This window comes from Bos mutus, chromosome 22 (assembly GCF_027580195.1).
Source record: "Bos mutus isolate GX-2022 chromosome 22, NWIPB_WYAK_1.1, whole genome shotgun sequence".
In the NCBI taxonomy this organism is placed as follows: domain Eukaryota; kingdom Metazoa; phylum Chordata; class Mammalia; order Artiodactyla; family Bovidae; genus Bos; species Bos mutus.
This window is the reverse complement of record NC_091638.1, coordinates 18,046,590-18,074,343: the sequence shown is the minus strand read 5'-3', so window position 1 is coordinate 18,074,343 and position 27,754 is coordinate 18,046,590. Positions and strand designations below refer to the sequence as shown.

The following is a 27,754-nucleotide window of genomic DNA, read 5'->3' as shown; positions in this document are numbered from 1 at the left end:
CCCTTCTTCCTAAGATTGCTGAGATTTAGGGTCTAGCACATACAAAAGCTCATGATAAACTTAGTAAAAGCTTAACAAAGATTTGTCATCATTATTCCCAGTGGCAATCAGTGAAAAGGCAAAAGGGGATTGGGCAGAATCACAGCACCTGCCAAGGCCTGACGAGACGAATCCCACTGGGCTCTGTAATATGACTGAGGTGGGAAGAGACAACAGTTCTGTTAATGTAACAAAGTTCCAACGCTGGGCTGGGTCTCCTGCATGTTTGGCCATGAGCTCCCAAGGTAGATGCTTGGAGTTCTACCAGATCCCTGGGGACATCTGAAACAAAAACAGGCAGGAAGCACAGTATCTCTCCCTCTGATTTCTTCCAGGAACCCAGGGTACCACCAAGGAGGGCAAGGATCACACTAAAGGGCTGTCCAGCACCCAGGGAGGGGGGTGAGGAGGAGCAGTGAGTGACTGAACTACCTGCCGTCACAAGCCACTGCCTAGCTCAGAGGGCGTCACCAGCAGGCCTGGGGACAAGGAGTAACAAAGGCTGAGTCTCCTGTTGCATTTATTCCTGTCATGATCAAGTCTACCTCCCCACCAAACCAGACACAGCGTGGGCTCTGGAGCCAGACCGCCCATGTCCATGTGTCTAAATAACTGCTTTTCCGCTGAACATGGGACTTGGATTTAACTTCTACAGGCCTCAGTTTCTCCTTTGTCAAGTGGAGTTTGGGTTCAGACGTCCCTTGCAGGACTCTCATCAGAGGACACGTCAGGAGTCAAGAACAGCCTCTGACACATGGGTGGTACTCCCGAAATGTTCACTATTATTTTGAAGACAGAGAGTCCTCAAGGCAATATCAGGGCCTGATCCACCTTTGCTTCCCTGGTCCCTTAGATCCAACAGCTAATGTGCTGACCTACAGCCCTAACTTCCAGTCTGGCATCTCAAGTCTGCTTTCCTAAATGTCCCTACTGATTTCCACGGTCTCTTTTTGGAAGGAGAAAGCAGTTTTACCTGGAGTCAATGGATAACGGAAGATATTCTACACCTCTGAAGAAAATTTCTGGAGCCACATCGAGTTCCCCGATAGCCTGAGGACTGCTGAGAGACCCCACAGGGTTCTGGTGCAGGAGAGACCCTCCAAGGTTTCATGTGTGTGCGCCTGCTGCCCCCTGGTGGACAGAGTTAAAGTGAGCAGGAAGTCTTGGAAACAATGAAGGCTGTCCTTGCCACTCCTTACAGGAGGAATATCTATGCAGAGTTTTAGTTTGCGAAGTGCTTTTCCGTTCAGCATCTTATTGTTCGTTGTTGTGTTTGTGTTGGTCGCTCAGTCATGTTCGACTCTGTGACCCCATGGACTGTGGCCTGCCAGGTTCCTCCATCTGAGCCTTCAAACAACCCGCAAGGGAGGGAGGGCAGGAATTCTCCCCCACTTCACAGACAAAGAAACAGGGTTAGAGAAGGTAAGCCCATGGCAAGCTAAGGAATGAAATTTCAGGCTCAAAAATCTGATTCCAAAGCTATTCTTTTGACTCCAAAAGTCAGTGTCCTGTTCTGACCATTCATAGAATCATCTTGGGCACTGGTTAAAATTACAGAATCTTAGCCACCAATACGCCAAATACCTAGGGCTGTGAGTGAGAATCTGCATTTTGACAAACTTTCTAGGTGATGGTAAGTAGAGTCAGGTCCAGATACTCCAACTGGCTTTTGAAAATCACTGCCTGGTTATCACATAGCCTCGGATTCTGTGCTTAGACACCGTTCTAAGTCTGTGTGAGCTGCTAGACTGGGTGGCTGATGAACCAAAGAAATGTATGCCTCATGGCTCTAAAGACCAGAAGTCCAAGGTCAAGGTGCCAGCATATCCGTGTGCTGTGCAGGAAGGGCCTCCTTTTTAGCTCACAAACAGTCGCCTTTTGGCTTTAACTTCACATGACAAGGGAGCTCCCTGGGGTCTCTTTTAAGGGACACTGATCCCATTCATGACAGCTCTGCCCTCATGACCTAAACACTTCCCAAAGGTCCCACTTCCAAACACCATCACATTAGAGGGTTAGGATTTCAACATATGAATTCTGAGGAGACATGCAGTTTATAGCACCCTCCCTCTGCTCTGCCCCCAATGCTAAGGGTCTAATCTCTTCCTCCCAACTTTGGCCTCTCCCTGGATCTCATCATACTAAGAGCCCAAATCATCTGAGAACTCATTTGCCATGCACACTATTCCTTGATGCTCCACCCCCATAATCCTAGGGGTCAGTGTTCCCATCTTACAGTTGGAGGCCTCTGGGCCAGTACAGGTGAGCTGTAAGATCTGAACCCTGGACTGTGACCATGGAGACCACACGGTGTGGCTCTGTGCCACGCTACCCTGTCTCCCCAGCAGAACTCCCATCCTGTGTTCCAGCCCCCTTAAAGCCCTGCCTGATTTTCTGATCATGAGACAAAAACAAACTGTCACTAAAATGACACTGACTCATTTGGGTCTAAAAGATGAGCTGCCCACGTCCAGGTCACATCTTTCTTTGAGGTGGAAATCCCATGGCTAAATCCCATGTACTCCTACAGCATGGGGACCCAGCTAGAGGGAAGGTACCCCAAATCTGGATGTCCTTAGGCTGCTCCAAAGTACAGGATAAATATCAACTGCTTAGAGAACCACTAGACAGAACATCTACGGTGCTGGTCTCTATGCATGTTTCACTACGAGAAATACGCATTCAGAAAATAAGCTCAGGTCAAAGGTTTAATTCTCTGAAGAAAAAAAGAAACAAAAGACAGAAGGTTCCCAGGACTGCCCCGCGGTCTGTCAGAGAGGCGCCCACCTCCCAGAACAGGAGAGAGAGGCGCCTGGCTCTAGTGTGTTCCCAGAGGCGGGAGGAAGGAGGTGAGGAGGGGGCACTGTACGGAAGGCCTTTGGGGCCTCCAACCACGGCAGCCCCTGTTGGCCTGTGAGCCTGGTGTGTGTGTCTGGGTCCCAGAGATTTCATTTGAGGGAGAAACGGTGAAATTTTAAGAGGAAAAATAAGAAAAGGAAAAATGGGATCCAACCTTCTCCTCGGAGTATAAACCTGAAGGCCCAGAGGGAGGTAAATGGACTCATCCAGGGCACACAGCTGGGAGAGGCCAGACTGGAATCAAAACCCGGTATCTGTGTTAAATCAACGCGTGGCACCTCCATCTAGCCCGTGGGTCACGCTCGGTGGTTTTCTCCGATACAGGCCACACTCACGTAATGCAATGATGGGCAAGACCCAGGGCGCGGGGAGGCGGAGACCAGGCACAGCAAGGGCCGGCACTTGCGCATGCGCCCTGGGAGACAGCGAAGAGGCGATGCCGCAGGACGCAGCCTGACCTCGGGGTGAGGGGAAAATGACCCAAGGAAGCAGTGTGTGGGGGCTGAGCTGAGCAGGGGAGCTGATGGAACACATGTCACTCACAGTCACTTTGGTGCACGAGCTCCCGCTCACTAGTCACCCGGAGAGGCACCGTGACAAGCATTCAAGCACTGACTGCCCCCAAAAGGAAGAGATGTCCTTTCTAGGTACTGAGCACCTACCTACACAGAGCTCTGCAGTCTGATCTGTTTCCAGTCTGCCCTGCAAAGCAAGCTGTACCACCCCATCTCACAGAGGAGAAAAATGAGGTTAAAAGAACTGCCCAGTGTCACGAAGCTGATAACAGGTGGAACCAGAATTTGAACTACAATGTATACGGTCTTTCCACAATCCCTGCCTATGAAATGTAAGCAAGCAGAGACTGGAGTTTAAGCTGAACGCCCCAGCCACTGAATCTAGACAGGTCTTTCCTGCTGAGAAATATAATGCCACAGTCCTGACTTAGAAAACACAGTTCTCTCATGGCTGTCTATATCAAGGGCTGCCCATGAATTTGAAATTGAAGTTGGCTGAAGTACCACAAGCTGATAGGTGTTGAAGGCTGGGGTTAGGGAGCTACAAAGAATGACAGGGACCAGGAGGGAGAGAGGACAACCAGGTCAGGGAGAAAGTCCCTCCTGCCTTCTAAGGAGTGATCCTCCCAGCCTGGCAAACACACACATGCAATACACACAAATACACACACATCATGCATGCACACAAAACATACATATACCATGCACATGCATATATACACATGAACATACTCGTGCACACATCTATACACACATGCACATATACACACATGCTTGTATCCACCACCACTGCCACCACCTTGGCCCTTAGGCTTCTGCATCTTGTAAAGCCACCTGACTCTCACATGGATTCTCTCGTTTTCCTCCACTTGCAGACAGCCTCTCCTTCCATCCTATAGTCTGAGGGCAGAGACATCAGATGTCTGGGAAACCCTCACCAAGCCCTGCATGGCTCTGGCCGCCGGGCAGAGGCCCAGCGTCTGTCAGTGACTGTAAAGGGCAGGGCTGGTGTTCTCCTTTGGCAGGTTTGTAAAGAGAAACCTAGCCACTGCATCTGCTGTGCTTCCACAACTGAACCGAACTGGGACCAGAGCCACAGTGTACAGCGGCCAGTGCAGGGGTTAAGGCCGCCCTCAAATTCTGCACTCTACCCTCCAGGGACTTTAACTGGTCTGGGGCGAACAGTGACAGCCAACTCAGCCCTAGGGTAACAGGCAGAAAGAGCAAATTAAGTCAGATCCTGGCCACAGCCAAAGTCATGAAAACAGATCACACTGCAGGGGAAAACACACACCAGTTATCAAACAGCCAGAGGACCCAGTGACCATCTGAGATTTTGCCAGAACCACCAGAAGCAAGGATCCCTGTGGCTGCTGGTTCACAGGGGCTCAATTAGAACAGTACCCCCATGACCCAGTTTATTCCAGCTGGATTTTCTCATTGGGTCTGGTTCGCATGCCAACAGCACATATGAGCTACACGGCCTCAACTCTAACATACTCAAGGTTCCCTTTTCACCCTACAATGACACTTATACACAACCCACTTACATCCCATTTTTAAAGCAATTTAATGCCCAAACTGAAATATAAAGGAGAAATGAGAAGACAACAGTGGTTTAATACATGTATTTTGATCTGTGATGCTCAAGCACATGGCCCGAGGAACTCCACTGAAGGCAATGGAGTTACAAGTGTGGACTTAAGGGAGAGGATCAGAGCCATTTCAAACAAGACATACCATAAAAATCAAATAACAGAGGTGAACACTAAATAAAAATCAGCGTTGCATTCATAAGACCTTGTCGAAGTTCTCTGTGGGTGTCGGCGGGGTATTTGCCAGCCTTGTAACATGTGGAATGATGCTCCGCTGTGTGAACATCCCTGAGCACTGCCGGACACCCAGCTCTCCTGGACTCCGTCCACCAATGAGAGCAACAACCAAAAACCATCCCTCCATTTGTACAATGCCGCGGGGGAATGGCCCCAGCCTCCCCCTCCACGTCAAGCCTGGGGGAGCAATCCTCTTCCAGGTGGAGGCAGGAGTTGGAAGACCGACAGGGGCATCTGAGCACTCACAGCCAGGCTCACGGTGCCTCGCGCAGCCCCTGACCCAGCACTCCAAAGGTGACCAACCGGGCATTCAGTGTGTGGGATGTGCCCTCCCCGCTCCCAGCGTCCCTGCACAGGACAAGGTATGCAATTCTCCTTATTCTCAGTGGGCCGGTTGTAAATTCAGCATGTGATACAGCAACCTGCATGTATCCTCTAAAACTCTCTAAAATTTACCCATGCACAGACACCAGAGTAGAATGAGCATACAGACCCTTAGTCTACCCAACAAGCAGACTTGTTCTCCAGTCTTGGAGCAGATCTCTATGTCCTTAATTAGGGTGCACATGAGGGGTGCTTACCCTGAGAGCCGCCACGCTGTGAGGAAGCTCACGCTGCTTGGGGAGGCCACGTGTAGGTGTTCCAGCTGACAGTCGCCATCAACCACTGGATATCTGGGGGAGCCAGCCTTCAGATGATGTCAGCGCCCTTGCCCTTGAGCCACCCCAGCCTTTGAATCTTCCAGATGAGGTCCCAGACATCATGGAACAGAGATAGGTCATCACGCAATAGCAGCATCTGAATTTCTGACCCACAGAATGAGGAGTAAAATTCTGTATGCTTTTGCCTGAGTGGCATTAAATGGCAGCAAATTTCCATGTATCTTTCAACAATTCAAGATCACTCAGCTCCACAAAAGGCCCATGCTAGCAGACACACACCAGAACTGAGACTGACCCAGCAAAAAGCAAAATCAACCCCACACTCAATCAGCACTTTAGTTCAGAGGCCAGAGGCAAAGCCCCTGGTTTAAGTTACTCCTCCTAAAGGAATGTGTGTCGATGAATTCTTGAGGGATAAATACAAAGTGAATTCTGCCAAAGGGGCTCCAGAGGGACTTGTGGCTAGACAGAGGAGCCGCATTCTCCGGAAGGATACCCAGGGGTTTGTGACTGTCAGAGGAGCCAACAGTGAGTGACCTCAGAGACCTCGGCCGTCCTCGGGGCACATGTGAGTGGCGGGCTCTGGGGGCAGCTGTGTGGTGTCAGATGATGGTGCAGCCACAGCAGTATCTCTCGGGGTAATCTACCAGATACACCTGGCGGTCGGTGCCATAGATGTAGTAGACGTCCGTCTTTCCTTGGTACCAGTAACGAACTTCTGTGAGGGGGATCAGCTCCAGGGTCTGGCGCTGAGGAAACAGTTGGCCAAAAAGAAAACCTCAGTGTTCTGTTCAAGTCACTCACCTCCTCAAGAACCCTCAGTAGCTCCCTCCTGCCTGCAGGAGGAAGCTCATGCTCTGGAGTTGCCATTTTGGCCCAGACCTGCCTTCCAGATGTATCTCCTCCTAGGCTCCTTCTCTCACCCGAAGCTCTGCCCCAAACTGACTTCTCATCTTTAACCATCACCTGATTCTAAGTTTCATCAAGTGAAGGCACAGACATCCCCAGGGGAGTTTCAGGATGTAGGGAAAGTCACCAGCCCAAAACAGGACATTAATTTTTAGATAGGGCAGGGAGAGAGTGAGGTGGAAAAAATTGGAGGGTAAAGTCATTGTAAACATTTTTATATTAAAACAACCATGGAGATATTAGGAAAGGAGACATTAGGGCCCCACGTATGACAGCTGTCTCCTAACTGGATTCTACTTGCTAATGTCTTAACCCTGAGCAAAATATCAGCATGACTCTTGGGCTATAGATGCCAACCCAAAAGACAATCTGGGGCAAAGATTCACAGAAGTGTTCCCCCATTACATCTCTTTAAAAAAAAATGCATGTCTGCCCCTAGCTCACCCCTCCCTGCTCCAGGACCACCACACAAATGGCCTGTGTCACCTGAGATGGGGCTGTGCCATCATAGAAAGCCCAGGAGACCCAGGGTGTGGACGGAGGCCTGCCGCCAACATACTGTGTGATCTTGGGTAGTCAGTGCCCCTTTGCCAAATGAAGGGTTCAAAAGGACTCCAATTGCCAGCCTCAGCAGTAAATACACCCCAGGAGAACCATCTGTAACCACAAACTGCTAAAATCATGTCCTGATCCTCTTTCCCAGCCCCAAAACAGACACCTCAATATTTGGGGGTCTGCATTGTAGTGCCCCCAGAATATACCAGGGCTGCAGGAGCAAGGGTCCTTAGGTACCAATCTGGGGTCCTCTCTGGATGGGGCTGCAGACCAGGCATCACCTCCAGGTGAACAGCCGCTGAGGTGTGGCTGATACTCAGAGTACTACTTCCACTGCATCGCCCCTTGCCTGACCATCCTGCTCTGGCTCCCCAACCCCTTCACCCATTTTCCCTGGGAGCCCTTGCTTAACACGTGACGAGCACACAAATCCTTGTCTCAGAGCTGCTTCTGCAGAGCCCAGCCTAATGCAAGGTCCAGCCACACCCATTTACAGATGAGGGCATGGAGGCCCACGGACAGAAGAGAGGGTTCAAAACCCGTGACCATGTGCAAGAACCAGGGAGCAGAGCCTGACCTGGTAAGCGAACCGTCCCTGCAGTGGTTGCCAGGTGAAAAGCACCCTGAATCCCTCAGCAGATAGCCCTGCAAACCTTCCCTGGCTTTCAGAGAGTCACTTGTGTGCCTTGAATGTGGTAGATAATAACATATTCCTTAGAGTTGAAAAAGTTGAGTTCTACTCCTGGGCTCTTCCACTAAGAAGCTGTGTTTCCTTACCTAAATTACTTCCACTCTCTGGGCCCCCTCTGATTTATTGGAAAAGTCATGGTTTGAAGTAGACCAGAGGTAGCTGAGGATGCCCACAGGCTAAAATCAGCCTGGTAGCCCATACAATGTTCTTAGCATTTTTTAAAATTTTGTTCTCAATATTGAAAAACTGGAAGGTTTCATATAAAAATGTGGACTTCAGAAGGTCTGAAATCTCTGTCCGAGGGGAGGCCCAGCCTTCTGGATAAGGGGCCCTCCCACCCACAGTACCACCCACCCTGCCGGCCTTTGAGTTTGCAGTGCCCGCACATCATGCTGAGGTTCATTCCAGCTCCAAGAGGGTCACTATTAAGTTAAATGCATCCTTTTCTCTCCTGCAAATAGGGTAGATGTGCAGAGAGAAGGGGAATACTCATTGCAAAGGGAATAGAAGGACACTTCCCCGGTGATCCAGTGGTTAAGAATCCACCTTGCAATGCGGGGTGTGTGTGTGGGGGGGGTGGGGGGTGCCTGTTCGAGCCCTGTTTGAGGAACTAAGATCCCACATGAGGCAGAGCAACTAAGCCCATTGCTACAACCAGATAGTCCACGTGTGCGCTGTGCGCTCAGTCATATCCAACTCTCTGCGATCCCACGGACTCTAGCCCACCGGGCTCCCCTGTCCATGGAATTCTCCAGGCAAGAATACTGGAGTGGGTTGCCGTTTCCTTCTCCATAGGCCACAACAAAAGATCCCGCATGATGCAACTAAGATCCGACACAGCCAAATAAAATTATTTAAGTATCGGGTTCCGGGTGGTTAAAGCAAATGACTCATTCCTTCAAAACCCTCTGAGGCGATGGTAGCATCTCTTTTTCACAGGTTAGAAACTAAACTGAAAGGAGTTCGCAGCTGGTGTGGGACCACTTTGAGATACGAGAGAACCAGGATCTGCACCCAAACTGTAAGACTCGGACCCGGGAGAGACTCCTCACCAAGTTCAGGCGCTGGGCTTCACGGCTCGACCCCTCATCTTCCCGCCCCATTTCTTTTACACACACACCCCCGTCCCTTCCGTCCCTTCCCACACACCACGCAGCATCTGGAGGCGCGATGGGCAGCACCGCCACCTAGTGGCCAGGAGGATACAGCCGCGCAACTGCCCTGGCCCAGGCCGCCGGTCCAAGCCTTGGGGGCCGGAGATTTGGCAAGAGCCCTGTCGGGCCGCACGCTGGGTTCCAGCCCTGCCTTCCACCCTAGATCTCGAGCTTTCCCGTCCCCTCTCTGAATGAATACCAGGGGGTGAGAATCAAAATCACACTGAGCCACATTCCTGCGTGAAACCCTGCAAGCTTCCTGTCACTCTCTGGATAAATTAACCCAAACCTCGCCCTGTGGCGTTCGGGGGGCCCGGCCTGCTCTTTGCCCTCCGGCCACTGTGGCCCCAAGTCAGTCCCCAGTACCTCCGTGCTCCTCCCACTGGGGCTCCTTCCCCCCTCACCCTCCCCGCCCCCATCATTCCGCCCTGGCACTCTGGGCAAGGAGCCTCCCTGCAGAGGGAAGGGCCCACTCCCTCCTTTATGTCCACAGGGCAGTGCCCTGGAGCCCCAGCCCAGCCGGCACCTCACTTCCCACCAGTCTGAACCCCCTCAGCTCACCTGCTGCAGGACGCGGGCCCGGGAGGCCAGGGCGGCGCTGTGTTCTGAGATGCCGCGCCTGGAGGCCAGAGAGATCTCCCGCAGGGGGAAGTCCACAATGGGATACACCTGGGGGAGACGCAGACCTCCTGACCCGAAGCCTCAGCACCTGGAGCCTTAGAGGGCTGAGGGGAGCTTGAGCCCAGAGAGCGGAGGGCCCAGGCCAGGGGCGAGTGGGATGGGTGGGGCTTTTTAAACCTCTGCAGACCCTGGATCCAACCAAAGAGGAGGACTGTGGACAGAGTACTCCCCCACCCAGCAGACATTTGCTGCTGCCTAACTCAGGTTGAGGGTGGCTGCAGGGCTTCCTAGAGCGGTGATGCCTGAAGTGAGCCTTTAGGAAACAGAGTGACTGGGGCAAAGAAAGAAGGCTAAGGACTATAGCGCAGTCATAAAGAAGGAAACCCTGCCATTTTCAACAATATGGGTAGCAAAGGGCATTATGTTAAGTGAGGTAAGTTATAGAAAGATAAATATCCTATGATCTCACTTATATGTGGAATTAAAACAAAAACAAAAAACCAAACTTCTAGATGCAGAGAATATACTGATGGTTACCAGAGATGGTAATGGGAGTGGGGGCGGGGGGGGAGGGTGAAGGGGGTCAGTTAGTACAAACTTCCAGATAGAAACAAGTCTTGGGGATGTAAATTACAGAGCTGTGACTACAGATGATAATACTGGATTGTATATTTGAAAGCTGCTGAGAGTAGCTCATAAAAGTTCTCATCACAAGAAAAAAAAAATTTTAACTGTATGGTGATGGATGTCAAACTAGATATATTTACCAGGCAATCTGAAACAGCCACATACTGTAAAAAGAGAAAGGAAGGAAGAAAAGAAAAGAGAAATAAAGAAAACCTGACCCTCCCAATAAACCTCTCCGTAGATGTCCTATAAAAGCCACATTCTCTTACCAGGTGGACAGCAGGGGGCAGCAAATCTTTTCTGTAAAGGGCCAGAGTAAACACAGGCTTTGAAGGCCATAGGGTCTCAGTCTCAACTGCTTAACTCTGCCCTTGAAGTATAAAAGCAGCCACAGACAGTACACAAACAAATGAGCTGTGCTCCAATAAAACTTTATTTATATAAAGCAGGGTGAGGGCCAGAGTTTGCAACCCCCAGTGTACAGATGCTCCCTAATCTGGCTGCCGGCACCTGTTGTGTCTCAGCCCCTTGCTCTGGCCGGTTCACTGCCCCCAGCCCCCCCTGCTCTCTGCTGCTCATTACGGTCTCTGTCCTGCTGCTTCCTCTGCTGGACACTTTGACCCCTGTTGTCACACCGTCCACTTGCTCCCAACACCACTCCCCACCCCAACACCTCTGCCCCTTCCTGTCTTTCTACCATACAACACTGTGAAGAAAATGCCATTATCATCTTCTCCCTCAACAACTGTGAGATCTGAGGGCAGAGATTGTTTTCCAGGATCCCCAGGGTCTAGCATAGTGCCTGGTATAGGAGGAAGGTCTCAAGATTTGTGCAGGGGAAGAAGGGAGGAAAAGAGGGAGAGAAAAGGAACAGGGGAAGGATGGAAGGTTGACGATGTAAAACTCAAAACAGAAGTAGCCCTGAAGGGTCCCAGCAGCTTGTGTCCTGCCTGGGAAGCTCTGCTCCTGCCCAGTCTCTGGATGAAGGCAATGCCTGCAGAACCGGAAGACCCGGGCTCACAGGGGAGGAGGGACCCAGCTCCCTTTGGGGCAGTTGCAAAGCCCTCCTCACCGTTGTGTTTTCGTCCTTAAACAGGGTCTCTCCTCTGGCTTTAGCAAGCAGCTCCCCAGGGAAGTCCAGCTGGTGCTCAGACACAAACTCAAACAGACTGTTCTTCCTGGAAGTGAGGAGGATGAGAGACGGAGCCGGGGGATTGCGTTAAGAACATGGCCTTGGCATCAGGCAGCCCAGGGCAGGAGGGCTTGCCATGCTACCCTTGGGACCTTGGGAACACGCTTTAGCCTCTCTGGGCCTCAGCAGCCTCACCTGTAAGGGGGGAAACTAGTCAGGTGCTGATCTAGCAAGGTGCCTGACGGGAAAAACCCTGAATGTGTGTAAGCTTTCCTGACATGGGAACTCAGGACCTGGGACTCCTATCTCCCAGCAGGCGCCTGCACTGTTAGAGCCCCAACCAAGCGGACCTCCTCTGCAGGCGCCACTGCAGGCCATGCCCCACCCCAGCCACCACCTCACCTGGCCACGGCACGGAGAGGCATACGTACCACGCGATGACCAGCTGGATGAAGTGCAGCAGCTTCTTCTCGCCCTTACAGGTGGCACAGGTCTTGTTCCCCCTCCCCGAGCACGTGCTGCATCTGAGAGGGGCCCCAATTGTAACAGACAGTCATGGCATCCCAGTGGCTCCAGGGCCCTTGCCCCATTTCCTTCCTCAGAAAGGTGGGCTGTGGTGGGCAAGGCTTGCTTCAGTGTGCCCACCACCTAGACCTCCTGCTTCTCATAGCAGTGCTCCAACCTCCTACTGGAGACCACCCTTCTCCCCCCTCCCCAGAGCCTACACGGTTCAAGGGCTTGTGCCCCATCCCTCCTGGGACCAGCCTGGGACCTCAGCATGGCCAACCAGTTCATTCCATCACTCTCGCCACAGGGCTGATACAAAGACTAATACATGAGCCAGGTGGGTGTATTGAGATCTACACCAGAACTTTTGTTGGGACTATCAGGAAAGGGTCATCCTTTTCTACTGAGGTTGCCAAGCTTGGAGCTGCTGGTGGCCACCTCTGCCACCACAGGAGATAACCTGCCTGAGAATGAGGCCAAAACAACGGAAAGCAGAGTGCAGGACAGAGACAGATTCCTGGTGATATCGCTTTAGCACCTGGATCCAGCTATACCTCAAGTCATTCCAGAAATCTATTCCTAGACTTTTCCACTGCATGGGCCTACGGGTTTTCTATTTTGCTAAAGCCAGTTTGAATTGGAGTTGTTTTGCTTTTTAAATGAAAGAAACCTGAGTTTCCTTCCAAATCTAAGACCTTCTTTACCAATCACAGGTGGCAGATCCTCCAAAGCTCACCATCTGGCTTGTTAGAAGGATAGCCTGGGCCTTGGTGAGCCCAAAGTGTCATTAACCAGTGCACCTGTTGAGAGTTTCACTCCTCGGGGTTTCTTGTTCCCTTTTAAAAATTTATAAATACACAAAAGGCCATCATTTCCAAAATGGGCAACAGCCCATTGACTGCAAAGTCCTGCGAACAGGCACTTTGTTGATCTAGCCAATCAGCCGACCTTCCTTGATTCGTCCTACATTTAGTCCCTGCAGTGGGTTATAAATAGGGTGTGCCCAGGCCTGGATCCTCCGAGTGTCACCTTGGCTGCTTTTCTATATTCACTTCCCCTCCACGTGAGCAGGAAGAGGTCTCCTCTCTTCACCCACTGCCTCCCTTCCTCCCGGAAGTGCCCCATCCCTCCCGTCCACCCACCCGCAGATTGCCTGACGGGCTCCATCTGGTCTGGAGAAACACTCTCCGAGGTGACAGGCACCTACAACGCCCAGAGCTCTGGGGACACAGGGGTGACAAGACGGATCGCACACCCACTTGCCTTCCTGAGGGCAGGCAGTGACAAGCAAGAACACCCGTGAGAGCACACTCAGCTCCTCAGCTCTGGCTGGGGAGCCCGGTCTTACCTCCGCCTGCCAGACCCCGAACACATCTGACACCGCCGGGCGGACTTGGCTTTGCGCTTGGCACCACTGCAGGAGGAGCACCGAGCCTGCAGACACACGCAGCCTCAGTCCCACCCGCCTCCCCAGAGCAGGCAGAGGGCATCCTGAGGCCCGGCTGCAGGCCAGACAGTGACCCTCCCCAAGCCACTTCCCCGCTCCCTTTCTCTGGGCCTCCGCCCCTTGTCTGTAAAAGACCCTGCATCCTCACGTCCCTGCTTTTTCTGAGACATTCGCCTCTGCTGCTCTTCTCTGATCCCCACGACCCCCAGGGATCATCCCATACCAAGCAGCCATGGCCAGAAGAGGCGGGGAGATGGGCAGGCTGGCCCTTCGGGTGCTGGGGGTAACAGTTCAGTCTTAGAAAAGCCTCCAGAGATGGGCCAGGTTACACCCCTATAGTAGGCTTGGGGTGGGCTCTGGAGCCATTCCAGGGAAAGCCCGAGGGACAATGTGGGAGGAGGGGACAGGGGAGGAAACAGCAAAGGCCACGGGGAGGGGGCCCTGGGGAGCAGGCCAGGGCAGGAGTGAGACCACAGGAGACACAGGGCTGGCATAGCCACAGCCGGACCCCGCAGGGCACAGAGCCGGCAGAGCGATGAGCCTGCGGCAGGCCAAGGAAGGAAAATGCTCAGCTTAGAGCAGCAAGCGGTCAGTGTGTATCCAAAAGGCTGGGGCACAAATCGGGAGGTGGGGAGATCTGAGAACACACAAGGGGCATGGACTTCCTGCTGGGACAGCCGGTGCCTACAGGGGTCTGCAGAGAACACTGATGCCACAGGGGCCTGGATGGTGCTGAAGGGCCCACAACAGGCTGAACAGTATACGTTACCCCCTCACCCCCAGATTCACATCGAGCAGAGCCTCAGCGTGTGGCAATCACCTTTGCAGATGCAATTGGTAACGGTGAGGCCACACTGCAGAAGGGTGGGCCCCGTATCCAATGACCGTGTCCCTGTGGCACGGCAGAGACCCACACACAGAAAAGCGATGGAGGCAGAGGTGCGGTGAGGCAGCTATAAGCCGAGGACTGCCAGCTGCCACCAGAAGTCTAGAGGAAGGATAAGATGGCACCTCCATCAGGGCCTCCCAGAACTAACCCTGCCGACACCTTGATTTTGGATTTCCGGCCTCCAGAACTCTGAGATAATAAATTTGTTGCTTTAAGCCACCCAGTTTGTGGTCTTTTATTATAGCTGCCCCGGGAAACTAATCCAAGGCCCGAGTCTTGTCCCTCCAAGGCCCTGAGTGTCCCTTCTCGGCACGTGTGCCTGCACTGTAAATCCTGGGCATCTGTCTCTCTGTCCCACAGACAGAGGGTCCCTGCAAGGAGCACCCCAGGTCTCTGTCCTCCTGCAGCTGCACTGAGCAGGTACTCAATAAATGTTTGTAGGTGGAGGGGGAAAAAAGACGAGAATAAAAATCATGAAGCATCAAAGTGAAATAAAGTCAGTAGAGACCAGCCAATCCAACGTTCCCATTTTACAGGCAGGAAAGTGGAGGCTGGGAAAGGGAGGATGACTTGACTGAGATCCCACTGTTAGTGCAGGGAGGCCCAGGCCCCAGCCCAGCACTCCACCCCCACAGGGCCCTGCTCCCACACATCACCTACTCACCAACAGCAACGTGTGACTCACCGTGCCAGCCCCGTGGCAGCCACTGCACTTGTAGCGTCCACGCCCGTGGCATTTGTGGCATTCCTGAGAGTAAATGCTCGCCTTGATCCCGTTTCCCAGGTACCAGTAGTTCCTGATTTCACCACCCCCACCCCCAGGATGTCAGTATCCCAAATAAATGTCCAGCAGTTCAGGCCACAGTGGGAAGATGGCCATTTGCTCATGACACAGATTCCAAAGAGCCTTGAACGCCAAGCCACATTACCATCTCCTTGGAGCTCCAGTCTGTCCTGGATGCTAAGATGGGGAGACCCGGTCTCTGACTCCCATGTCTTAACTCATACTCCCAGGCTAAACCACAAAAGCCAGTATCCTTTGCCTAACAGGTGGCTAAAGGAGTCTTTGGGAACAAAAGCCATTAAAAAAAAAGAGAGAAAAACAGGGTATTTTTGCAAAAGGCAGTGAGGTAGCTACTGGAATTCAATAACTGAATCAAAATAGCTTTTCCGCCCTGGAGAACAGAATGAAACACTTTCTTGATCTCTCAAAGTCGTTTTCGTCTTATGACGCTGTGAAAACTCAGAGGGTAAAACGACACGCTTGAATCAAGTTCTACAGTGAAAACAAGGAGGTGATTAGATGAGAACATAACATAAACATCTCGGCTGTGTCTTTACAACACACTAGGCTACCCTCGCTGCCTGTCCTGATTACATTTCTATAAAACAGCACGGATGTCGAATTCTGCTCCCCTAATGACTTCCATTAAAAAAAAATCCCATGATGCTTTAATTTTGTTTTATATTTGTTTCATTCAGCTATTTACCGATGGGCCAAAAAATAAAAATAAAAAGGATAAAAACACTTAGAGGGCCTAAGAATATGAATGCTCACTATTCAAAGCCGGTGACAATTTCATACCATCCTGTTGCTATGTGAATGCTCCCCATGCTACGTGGAATTTTGTATGAGCCTACATCCCATAGACTGGGTTTCCTTAGAATTCTGTGCATTTGATGGGCAAGGAATGAACCACCAGCCTAGACTCTCAGTTTCCTTTTTAAAAGGATAAAGTTTGAAGAAACCACAGTGCCAGAAAAACCAGCTCAGAGAGGAGTAAAGTCTCCAATAAACAAGTTACCTTGACCAATGATGAGTGAGGGACTTGGAACCTCCTAGTGTCTTCCTGAAACATTGGGGGAACCTGGACCTTGATGTCCCAGAGCCTGGGGGAGGTTCCTCTTTGTGGCCCATCCACGGAGTGATCTGACAGAGAAAGGGGTCATGTTATGACCAGCAGACAGCTGGGAGTACCAGCTTTCATTTACTCATCAAAGAGTCTGGACCTTCACCTGGTACCAGGTATTAGGCTCAACCCGGGGCCAAGGGACTGGTAGGCACAGGTCCCCTTAGAGTCTGTGGTTAAGAACCTAAGCTCTGAAGTTGAACAGATCTGGCTGACTCCTGTTTCTTTGTACTTCCTGGATGCAGAAGCCCACCCCAGCTCCTCTACCTCTGTGCCCTGCAATTCTCTCCTCTCTAAATGGGGGCTAATGGTGCCACGATGGTAGTAAAACTGCGTAGCAGAAGGCACACCAATGCTTATTAGCCCAGGGCTAGTACGTGCTGAGCGATCAATAAACAAGGACTGGAACTGCTACCCTCACCACTCCCACCATCGCCTTCTTTCTCGTCCTCCTCCTCCATTCAAGGAGACAGACTCAGCAACAACCACGATACAATGGCATATGACGCGGTAAGTGCTTTGGACCAGAGCTGAGTGAGTGAAGGGTTCAGGAGAGGAAATCTTCATAGGCTTCCTAAAAGAGGGGACCCGTGAGCTGAGCCTTGGAGGACAGGCCATAGTGGTCAGCGTGGAAAGCAGGTTGAGCACAGAGCTTCCCAGACAGACAGCCTTAAGCCTTTGGGTGCTGCAGAAGAGGGCGGGGTGGCGCACTGAACAAGGAGGGGGTCTAGAGACTCGGGGAGGTGCTGGGGGTGGCCTGGGAGGCCGGCAGACGCCCAAGCACACTTGCTCCCTTTGCCATCTGGCCCCAGGTGGCAGAAGACGAACACTCGACTTTTTCAGGATCTCCTGCATACCACTTCTTGGACAAGGAAGCGTTTGCTAAGCTCAGCTCTGGGGAGGCTCCAGGAAGAAAGGCTATGCTGTTGTTTTATGGGAAATCAGGCTCAGGGCAGCAGAGCATCTTCCTCAGCGTTAGTAGCTAAGACAAGTCCTGACATTCACCACCAGCCCCGTCCATATCTGCTTCCAGTTACACCGATATCAGACAACTCACTTACTGGTAAAGGGCTGAAAAGTCCATTCACTTATCCTGGATTCACTGAAGGTCTCCAATCGATACTGCAAAGGAAAAACAACGTGTTCCCACCCCTGGGCTCATCATGCCACGCACAGCACCCAAGGGCTGCTCCAAACAGGCTGGCAGTAGTGACTTCTCACAGGTGGCCCAGGGCACTCCTGCAGGGGTCACTCGGTCCGAGGCCTCAGACAAACAGATTAGTTGTGTCTTAAAAAACAAGGCTTTGGAGCCAGCAAATCTGGTTTGAATCCCAGCTTGGTCACTTCTAGTTTCATGTTTGGGGGCAAGTAACTCCACTTCTCTAAACACCCAATTCCTCCTCTTAACTGGTGATGATGGTTATCTACAGTGCAAGGCAGCTATGAGGATTTGATAAGACATATATGGAATGTGCTTCCCATAATGCCCAGGGCATTCAAGCTGCTTCACAGTGGCTGGTACTCATGATTCCTTGTATTATCCCTCACTGCAAACCCAGGAAGTGACAGAACCAACGTCACCACCAGTCACACACACACAGCCCCCCATGATTCCTTTCCCCCGGCCTCCCCAGACCCCCGCCGGCTGCCCCTCACCCGACACAGGTTCTGTTGCTTCAGCTCCAGGATGACGAGGTCGCTGGCGGCTGCGCTGCCATAACAGCACTTGGAGTTCACGAAGCTGAGGAGGGCTTCCCGGGCCACCTCTTCTGTCACCACGGGGACTCTGCCGGGGATGGAGCAGAGGGGCAGTGGGTGTGGGGACACCCTGCGGGCTCACCCGGGCCAGCCAGCCCCCTCCCTGTGCAGATGTTAACTGAGGACTGGAGATTGGGGCGGGCAGAGAGTTGGGGGCGCCATGGTCCCCAGCAGGGATAGAGCCCTCGGGCGTCCACCTGGGCAAGGTGTCTCTGGCATTAGGAACTGTGTGAACAGACTGCCGGTGGGAAAGCGGCACCGTCTAGAGGACAGAAATGTACTTTAGCTGGAGTGTGGGGCTGGGGAGAAGGGCTGATAGAATCCTAGAACTTGAATAAAATAAAAACCCAAAAAAACAAGATGAATGTCATTTCGTAGATATGGAAAACTGAGGTCCAGAGAAGATGTCACACAGCTAGACAGAGGCAGAGTTAGGCAGAGTTAGGCAGACACGGTTCCTGCTCTCGGGAGCTGTAAGCAGCACTCAGGAGGAGACCCCAGTCGAGAACCTTCTGACAGTGGCGTCCAGGAGACTTCCTGTGAGCCTGCAGCAGGAGAGCAGCACGGGGTGGAAGGCAGATGACAAGTGGCCCTTCCTAGGCCAACTCTCTGGAGACTCCCCTGAGGCCCAGCTGACCTGTCCCTCCTCAGCAAAAGCCCTCCTGCCCTACCACCGCCACAGGCAGAGGCCCCTTCCTCCTTCTTCCCCTCTCGTCTCCATATTCTTCTCCATGGCAGCCCAAGTCCAAATGTAAGCCCTGCATTCACACACGCTGTGTCCCCAGCATCCCTGCCCAGGGCACAGAGAGGTCTGTGCACCCACAGATGGCACACAGCAGGTGGAGAATGTGGGGACTGGGGCGGCTAAGACGAGTCCACGGAGTAAGTGGGTCCGTGGGCACACAGGAGGGGTGGCCAACGAGCAGAAGGGAAGTGGTCCAGGCAGCAGTGGGGCGAGGAACCAGGAGGACATCCTCGAAGGCAGGACATAGCCGCTCTAGACTTACAACAGGCATAGCTCCTTGTGTCCACACACACCTGGCTGGACAGCCGGAGCTCTGCCCTGAGTCCTCCACACAAGGAGGGCCTGCTCCAGGGAGCAGAGCAAGTGCAGCAGACTTTTGCTAAAGGCTTAGAGAGCAAATGTTTTAGGCTTTGTGGGTCATATGGCCTCTGTGTCACCACTCAGCTCCTCTGTCACAGTGTAAAGGCAGCCACAGACACTAAGGGAAATAAAACGCGTGGCCGTGTACCAATAGGCTGTGGACTGGATCTGACCCGGGGGTTGTCATTTGCAACCCCTCATCTGGACTAGCGTTTTCAACCCTGGCGCGGTAGCCAGACAGCTTGGAAAGCTTGGACAAGTACACATTCCCAAGTTCCATCGCTGGAGAATCTAATCGAGTGGGACTGAACTCTGAGGCACAGTCTATATTGAAATCTGTGGCCCCTGAGATCTCCGAGAAGGGCTCTCAGGGGACAAAGGTGACCAAGGGATCGTCATGCATGACCCCGTGTGATGGCTCCCTGGGGTCACCAGAGCTCACCTGTGTTCCAGAAATGAGGACCAGCATCTTTGTTCCTGGGGTCTCCCTGCGGTTTCTGAAGGTGGGAAAAATATCTGGTGTCCTGGAGGAGAGGGGAGGAGTCAGGGTTCAACAGTCTGGCTTCAAGGCACAGGTATTTGTGGGATGAAAGAAGGAAAAATGGGCCGAATGTGAGAAAGAACAGATGAAGAAGGAGGGTTCCAAGACCAGTATCATCCTGGGCTTAAATGGAGATGGACGTGGTCATGGAATGTCCATGGACACAGGGCCTATGCCCCTGTCCTCCAGTTCCCTCCAGACAGTGACAAGGGGCTTCCCAGGGTCCCCAGGGGACAGGGGAGTTCTCCCAGGCCAGCCTGTTCCACACACACCCCCTCGACAGCATCACCCCTAGAAGAGGCTGGAAGACCACACACTTACTGTCCCCTTGAAGGACCCAGTCACAGCTGGGCAGCGTCTCCAGGAGTTCTGCCGGGGGCGCCAGAGGACTCTCAGCCTCGAAACTGAGGTCTACCACACCTGAGGGGAAACAGGCAGTGCTGAGCCTCGGGGAGGAGGGGCCACGGCAGCTCAACAGGCAGCTGACAAGTGAGGGCCAGTACATGGGGAAGAGCCCCGAGGTTTAAGTCAGCTTCACTGTGGTCCCCTTGGGCCCCTGGGGACACACACATCTGCAGGGCAGGCAGTGGTGGGGTGGGGTGATGAGAGTAGCAGCAGTAATAATGAGGAGAAGAACATGAGGCAGGGCAGCTCCTGCTCGTCAGCACCTGCTCTGAGCCAGTCGTCAGGACAGGTGCTTCATAAGCAGCATCATATTCCACGGCCCCAGGGGACAGACACTGCGTAACAGATGCGCACACTTCTACGACGCTCCGCTCATCACAAGACGGGCCTCTGTTTGCTCCCCTCTAACCTGGGCAGGCTTGTGACTGCTTCACCAAGGGAACACAGGGAGCAGAGAAGAGAACTGCAGCTCCTACTGCTGGCCTCCTGAAGCCAGCCCTCTTCAGGCCTGAGCTGCCAGGTAAGAAATCAGACCATTCCACTGGAGAGGCCAAGTGGAAATACCCACAGACTACGTGGACAGGGGCCCAGTGGTATCCTGCCTTCTCCAAGAACCCTGCCAAGCCACCAGGAATATGAGCACATTTGGGCCCTGTAGTCCAGATCACTGCCTGCCAGATCACTGACCCTTTAATGGACTGCATGTCTGCAACCCCCCGAAATTCATATGTTGAAACCCACACCCCCAACAGAGCTGGGACCTTTTGGAGGTGATAAGGTTGACATAAGGTCTTAAGGATGGAGTTCCGTGATGGGATCAAAGTCCTAAGAAGGTTGCTGTGTGAGCAACCAGTGAGAAGGCAGCTGTCTACCAGCCAGACGCCAGGTCTGTGAACTGGAAACTCAGGACAACTCGTGAAGCCTCCCACACATGGTGCCTCACCTCACCATCCCTCCTGCAGGTGTAGAAGGCAGGACTTCTAACTCCGCTTGACATGAGCAGTGTGAGGCTCAGAGAAGTTATTCAAGTATCCTGAGGATGCACATTGCTAGACTTAGAGAAGGACAGAAGCTCCTTGCTCCAGCTCTAGCCCACTGGGCCATCCATCAAACCTGTTCCCCAAAGCCCCCATGCTGGGAGACAAGGATCCCTCAGCTCTGTCTTTCTAGTGGTCAATTGACCACAGGAAGTTGACTTTAAAGGGTGAGCTGATAAGCAGTTAGTGGAAAGGGATTATCTGCATTAAGTCACTGAAGCCCACTTGATTCAAGCTTTCAGTGGATCCACCTCATCTCCTGGATCCTTCTCTCTTTTTTCTTTTGCAGTTCTTTAAAGCCTGCTGCTGTTTATCACTACAAAAATAAAAATAATATGTTCTGTCCTTTAGAGATTAATAAAAACAAAGGCAAAAGGAATAAGATCTTGTTCAAAAGTAGAACAGCCTAGGTTATCTGGAAGTAGAGATAGACGGCAGGTAGTGAGGAAGCCTGAAATTTTGGAATTCAGGTCAAGAACAGTGAGGGAAAGAGGGGATGTAATTAAAACAAATAAAAAACCCTGGCTCAACCACCTCCCCCGTTAGGGATGTACTTGTCCTCTGACAGTAAGAAATACTAATGGATCTCTTAAAGTTCTGCCTCCTGGGTGGGAACTTTCAAAGGAAGCAGAAATAGAAGGACATTTGTAGATGTAGAGTACCTTTCTTAGCTGGAAAACTATATCTGTAAGTGAACGATTCTGCTGAGACCCTGGGGAAAGCCCTGGGACAGATGTGGGTATGACATAAAGTGACACCATCCCAAACCTTTGAACACCTGTTGCTGTGTCCTGAAATCCCAGGATGAGAATTCACCTGGAATTATTTGTTGAACCTTGGTTCTCAATATTATTTTGCTTCTAATGAGTTTACTAGCATTCTCAGCGACTCTAGCCACCAGGCACCCAGGGATCAGCAAACATTTTCTACCAATCAGTTCAGTTCAGTTCAGCCACTCACACGTGTCCAATTCTTTGTAACACCATGGACTGCAGCACACCAGGCTTCCCTGTCTGTCACCAACTCCTGTCCATCGAGTCAGTGATGCCATCCAACCATCTCATCCTCTGTCATCCCTTTCTCCTCCTGCCTTCAATCTTTCCCAGCATCAGGATCTTTTCCAATGAGTCAGTTCTTCGCATCAGGTGGCCAAAGTATTGGAGCTTTAACTTCAGCATCAATCCTTCTAATGAATATTCAGGACTGATTTCCTTTAGGATTGACTGGTTTGATCTTGCAGTCCAAGTTACTCTCAAGAGTCTTCTCCAACACCTCAGTTCAAAAGCATCAATTCTTTGATGTTCAGCTTTCTCTATGGTCCAACTCTCACATCCATACATGACTACTGGCAAAACATCATCCCAAAGCTTTGAACACCTGTCGCTGTGTCCTACAAATAACCAGGTGGTAATTTCAGACCATGGGCTGTACAGTCTGCTTCAATCATTGTGCCCTGAAAGTAGATGCAGACAATAGACAATTGAATAAGTGTGGTTTGGTTTCAAATAAACTTTACAAAACTGGCAATGGGTGAGCTATGATTCATGAGCCATATTATGCCCTCCCTGACCTACCACACACTTGTGCGGCTGGGTTTGAAGGGGATCAGGAAGGTGGAGGTTGGAATTTGAAACTTTCTGGGCTGGGGTCCATGCTCATTCATTGCAGTATCTATGAATCCAGTCAAAAGAATTAAAGATGAGGGGCAGGGTTGGACTGCAGCCCAAGGTGATTAGACTCAGAATCCCTGGGCACAGTGGTTAGGAATCTGGGCTCTGATATTCCACCATCTGAGCCAGGTAATACATGACACTGTCAGACATACATCCTCCCAACACTCAACATCCCCAGCTGTGGAAAAGAGCAGGTGATATTAGGGCCCATCTAAAGAGACAATCTGGTCCCATCACTTCATGGCAAATAGATGGGGAAACGGTGGAAACATGTCAGACTTTATTTTTTGGGGCTCCAAAATCACTGCAGATGGTGACTGCAGCCATGAAATTAAAAGACGCTTACTCCTTGGAAGGAAAGTTATGACCAACCTAGATAGCATATGCAAAAGCAGAGACATTACTTTGCCAAAAAAGATCCGTCTAGTCAAGGCTATGGTTTTTCCAGTGATCATGTATGGATGTGAGAGTTGGACTGTGAAGAAAGCTGAGCACTGAAGAATTGATGCTTTTGAACTGTGGTGTTGGAGAAGACTCTTGAGAGTCCCTTGGACTGCAAGGAGATCCAACCAGTCCACTCTGAAGGAGATCAGTCCTGGGTGTTCTTTGGAAGGAATGATGCTAAAGCTGAAACTCCAGTACTTTGGCCACCTCATGCGAAGAGTTGACTCATTGGAAAAGACCCTGATACTGGGAGGGATTGGGGGCAGGAGGAGAAGGGGACGACAGAGGATGAGATGGCTGGATGGCATCACCAACTCGATGGACATGAGTTTGAGTAAACTCCGGGAGTTGACAATGGACAGGGAGGCCTGGCGGGCTGCGATTCATGGGGTCACAGAGTCAGACACAACTGAGTGACTGAACTGAACTGAAAGAGACAATGTGTATACAGCTCTCAGCCCCAAGCCTGGCATGTAAAACATGCTTGGTCAATGCCTTGGACCTGAGGAAGGCAGGTCTTCTTCATTCTTTGTGCTCCTTTAAGCCAGGGGATCAGAGTGAAAATGTCAAGCATGAAAAGAAAGGCAAGGTCATCACAGCCGCATTCCCTTGGAGGGCCACCACCCACCGGGAAGTCTTGACTCTGATGGGGCATCAACACTCTCTTGGACAAAGGAGACAAGGAAATGCCACCTGGCCGCTCTGTCCTGCTAGAAACCAAACAAAGAGGCAGGAAGAGGGGAAGAATAAGAGGTGGGAAACTCAGAGCTCCATCCATCAACTGGGAGTCACCCTGACCTCTGGCAACGTGTCAGAGCTAAATTAACCTCCCCATTATGTTAAAGACAAGAATAAAAACCTCCAGGCTGAAGCACAGTCTGACACATCATTTCCTGGGCAGATAGCATCAGGCACAACAGGAATGCGGACGTCACGGGACATTGTGTGGCGCCCAGTATGGGGAGCTCTCATGGGGGCTACCAGCCGCGTCACCATTTCCACGACACTGGGCTGCATTCTAAGGCGGTCGTCTGGCTGGACCACTGCCCCCTAACAATGCTGGGCCTGGTTTGGGGATGCTCCATGGTCTCTCTTGCACCTCATGACAATCACTTTTGTAGAAGGACCGCATTTTGTAGAAGGACAAGATGGGGTTCAGAGATGTGGTTTGAGACAACGTGCTCACAGCAGAGACAGAAACACTACTTAGAACTCAGAGCCTGATTCCAAGCCCCACGGCCTTTCCACTCAGGTGGACATCCCACTGCTCCAGGCACACAGGTCAAGTGGTTGCCAAGAGAGCTTCACAAAGGGCTACCCAGGTCGTGTTTCTATTCACTAGACACCAGCTGTTTTTCTTTTGTATAGAAAGGAATTTTTCTTATGGAGACAGGCACAATTCATGGATAACCCCTCAAGTTTCTGTTTTTAAAATGTCATTCCTCTGATGTCAGAGGATCGAAGGAGTCCACGTCTCCTGCTCCTGATTAATCATTGCCAAAGCACTGAAATTTTAAAAGTGACTTCCATGTGGATGTCACATCCCAGAATGTCCCTATCCATGCCTCCTTTGGTACCAAAGTATATCACTGGAGGAATGCATTTTCTCTGAAGCTGCTCCACATTATAGACACAAAAAATAAGGAGAAAAAAGCTTAGTGACCAGGAAGGGTATCTCAATTGGCTAAAGGGGATACCATCTTTCACCTAAGAAGGGACATTTAAATTATAGAAGTCCCACAGCAGCCTTCCTTTCTGAAACCAGGAAAAAATTTTACCTAGGTTCAGATTTCATCAACTTAGTTTCTAAAAAATTTCAGAACCATCTCACACCTTGCAGTAGACCCAAAGTGCTGGCTTAAGGTTCAACTGCGTTGGAAACCAGCATATAGAGTGACCCTACAGCAGAATAAGGGGTTTTAGATTTTAAAGGAACTAAAAAGAGTTCATCTTTCTCTTTACCTTGGTTACCAAAAAGGCTGATGCCAAAAGAGAAAGAGCACGATAATAGTATTTTCCATTGAGAGCAGTTTAAAGTTCCAGGGGACATAATCCAATCATTTTCTGATCATTTACTCCATGACTACTCTGGGCTAAGTGATATACTGGGCACTTTACATTAAAATTAATCTTTTACAAATTATACAAGATGACACAATGTCTATTTTTTTCTAGGGGGAAATAATGCTCAGAGAGGTTTAGTGACTTAGGTAAAGTCACCCAGCAATTAGGCAGCACTTGGATTTGAATTCAACTCTGACATAGCCCATATCTACTACAACAAAACCCAAATATAAATGGAAAGCTAATGAGCAGTGCTTTAAAGATGAAAGATTGCAATCAACTATTAGCAGAAACTTATTACAATAATACTGCTGCTAAGTCGCTTCAGTCGTGTCCGACTCTGTGCGACCCCATAGATGGCGGCCCACCAGGCTCCCCCGTCCCTGGGATTCTCCAGGCAAGAACACTGGAGTGGGTTGCCATTTCCTTCTCCAATGCATAAAAGGGAAAAGTGAAAGTGAAGTCGCTCAGTCGTGTCCGACTCTTAGCAACTCCATGGACTGCAGCCTACCAGGCTCTTCCGTCCATGGGATTTTCCAGGCAAGAGTACTGGAGTGGGGTGCCATTGCCTTCTCCACAATAATACTATGGATACACAATTCCAACATATCAGAGGTGAGAGTAGGTCCTCCCCAAATACATGCTACATTATCTATGTATATTCTCTCACTTCAATATGAAAAAGGACTCCAAGAAAACGTAAACTGAGCTCTCTAAGATTAGCATGCATTCATTTTATACCCCACTGAAGTTCTGAGGCTTGAAGCTCTGAGAAACCAACGTTAAAGGCAGTAAAAAGTGTTGGGCTTGCACAGGACCTTCCAAGTCACCAAGTTCAGTAAATCTGAAACTGTACTAATGTCACAGTCCTCTCTGAGATTCAAATGAGACCTGTGGATACCCTACCCCAACCCAACACACACAGAGCACATATACATCATATTTTGCCCTCGACTTCATGCTTCTCAAGTTAAGAACTTCTGACCAATCTCCTTTTACAGTTGGGAAGCTGAGGCTCAGAGAGGTTAAATGACTTGCCCAAGATCACACAGCCAACTGTCAGCAGGGCTAGAACTTGAGCCCTAGCCTCCCAATTTTAAGTCTGATGCTCTACTATGCTGCCTGTTCCAAATTTAGGAGCAAACATTTCTGTTTTAAAACATAGCACATCTCTTCTGAAAATACCACTTCCTTTTTTATTTCTTTAAATAGTTATCAGATTCCATTGAATTTCTGTCCCAGGAAGGACAAGATGGACTTCCCTGGTGGTTTAGATGATAAAGAATCTGCCTGCAATGCCAGAGGACCCAGGTTCGATCCCTGGGTCAGGAAGATCCCCTGGAGAAAGGAATGGCTACCCACTCCAGTGTTCCTGCCTGGAGAACTCCATGGACCAAGCAGCCTGGAGGGCTATAATCCATGGGGTCGCCAAGAGTCAGATATGACTGAGTGCCTGACACCATGACTAAGGACAAGGTGGGGTTACCTGGGCTGTGTTTGATGAGTGGCAATGAACAAGCCACCTTCTTGTTAGAGGGAGATCACACATAAAAACCTTTCACTGACATTTCTCTAAAATTAACTTCATCTAAGAACTGATGCAACTGTGAAATGGGAACCCTGATATTCGGGCTCACATTTGGCTCTGGAGAACGGGGGTGGGGACCGACTATCAATCAGAAAAAGGAAGGATAAAGAATCTTAAGATTCAGATAGTGTTACAGGATTAGGGAGGAAAGTTCTCACCTTGGTTTCTGCCTTCCTTTCCCACTGCCCAGGGGTACCTAATGGGAGAACAGCCCGCAGGGTGCAAGTGGGCTTTTCAGGCAAGAAGAAGGAGGGAAGAAGGAAGGGATGCTGTAGCAACACAGATGCAGAACCAAGACAGTGCTGAGGGCAGCAGAGAGATTTCAACTCAGTGGCCCCTGGAAGCGGCGCCCTTTGCCCTGCCCGGCTGTACTCACTGTCATCGTCACTCAGATCCCTGTCCATGGTCCAGATGTCCAGTCGAGGAAGTGTCTGCCCTCCCAGTGGGCCCAGGCCGCTGGGATCTGAGGGACCACCCTCGGCCCCTCCCAGAACAGCGGGCCCATTGTTGCCCGATTTAAATACAACAGAGGGAAACATCTGTGGGGAAGCTGTGAGCCCATCAGAGCACTGCTCGGGTCTAAGTGCTGCTCTTGAGGCTCCTCCTCACAAGACCCTCCACTTGCCAGGCTTGTGCTACCAATCTCCTGCATCCCCACACAGTCCTATGAGACAGGCACTTCTATGGAGCTCATTTTTCTGAGCAAGAATTCAAATCTTCATCTGTCTAGACTCTTAAAGTCAGAGCTCTTGACCTCTGTGCCACATGGCTCATCTGAAGGAGACAGGTT

At 51.0% G+C, this 27,754-nt stretch overlaps 1 protein-coding gene across 3 annotated transcripts; it reads right to left on the bottom strand.

Moving 5' to 3' along the window:
- Nucleotides 1-398: 398 nt before the first annotated feature.
- On the bottom strand, nt 399-27,392 carry SSUH2 (ssu-2 homolog). 3 transcript variants are annotated; one of them, XR_011461945.1, is made up of 14 exons: nt 27,341-27,383; nt 22,156-22,648; nt 20,075-20,173; nt 19,655-19,736; nt 18,006-18,135; nt 17,411-17,471; nt 16,245-16,369; nt 15,125-15,187; nt 13,452-13,537; nt 12,028-12,120; nt 11,537-11,642; nt 9,778-9,885; nt 5,827-6,656; nt 399-1,170 (listed from the first exon to the last, which is right to left on the bottom strand). XR_011461945.1 is itself a non-coding variant. In XM_070359635.1 (13 exons), exons 2-13 carry the CDS (start codon nt 22,244-22,246, stop codon nt 6,510-6,512), a joined length of 1,191 nt encoding a protein of 396 aa, XP_070215736.1. In that variant the 5' UTR covers nt 22,247-22,648; nt 27,341-27,383; the 3' UTR covers nt 5,036-6,509. The 3 variants fall into 3 exon arrangements, 2 of the variants coding, with proteins under 2 accessions (XP_070215736.1, XP_005895576.2); XM_070359635.1 differs by lacking the exon at nt 399-1,170 and having other exon boundaries at nt 5,036-6,656; XM_005895514.3 differs by lacking the exons at nt 399-1,170; nt 22,156-22,648 and having other exon boundaries at nt 5,036-6,656; nt 27,341-27,392.
- Between the last annotated feature and the right edge of the window lie 362 nt (nt 27,393-27,754).

Excerpts from the sequence above, each read along its gene's own strand:
- SSUH2 (XM_070359635.1), bottom strand. The coding sequence starts at position 22,246 with ATGGCATCACTGACTCGATGGACAGGAGTTGGTGACAGACAGGGAAGC. Across the intron at positions 15,188-16,244 it reads CTCACTCATCATTGGTCAAG|GAATGCCACAAATGCCACGG; the intron begins GTAACTTGTTTA and ends ATTTACTCTCAG. Across the intron at positions 6,657-9,777 it reads GGGCCCGCGTCCTGCAGCAG|CGCCAGACCCTGGAGCTGAT; the intron begins GTGAGCTGAGGG and ends CTGTTTCCTCAG.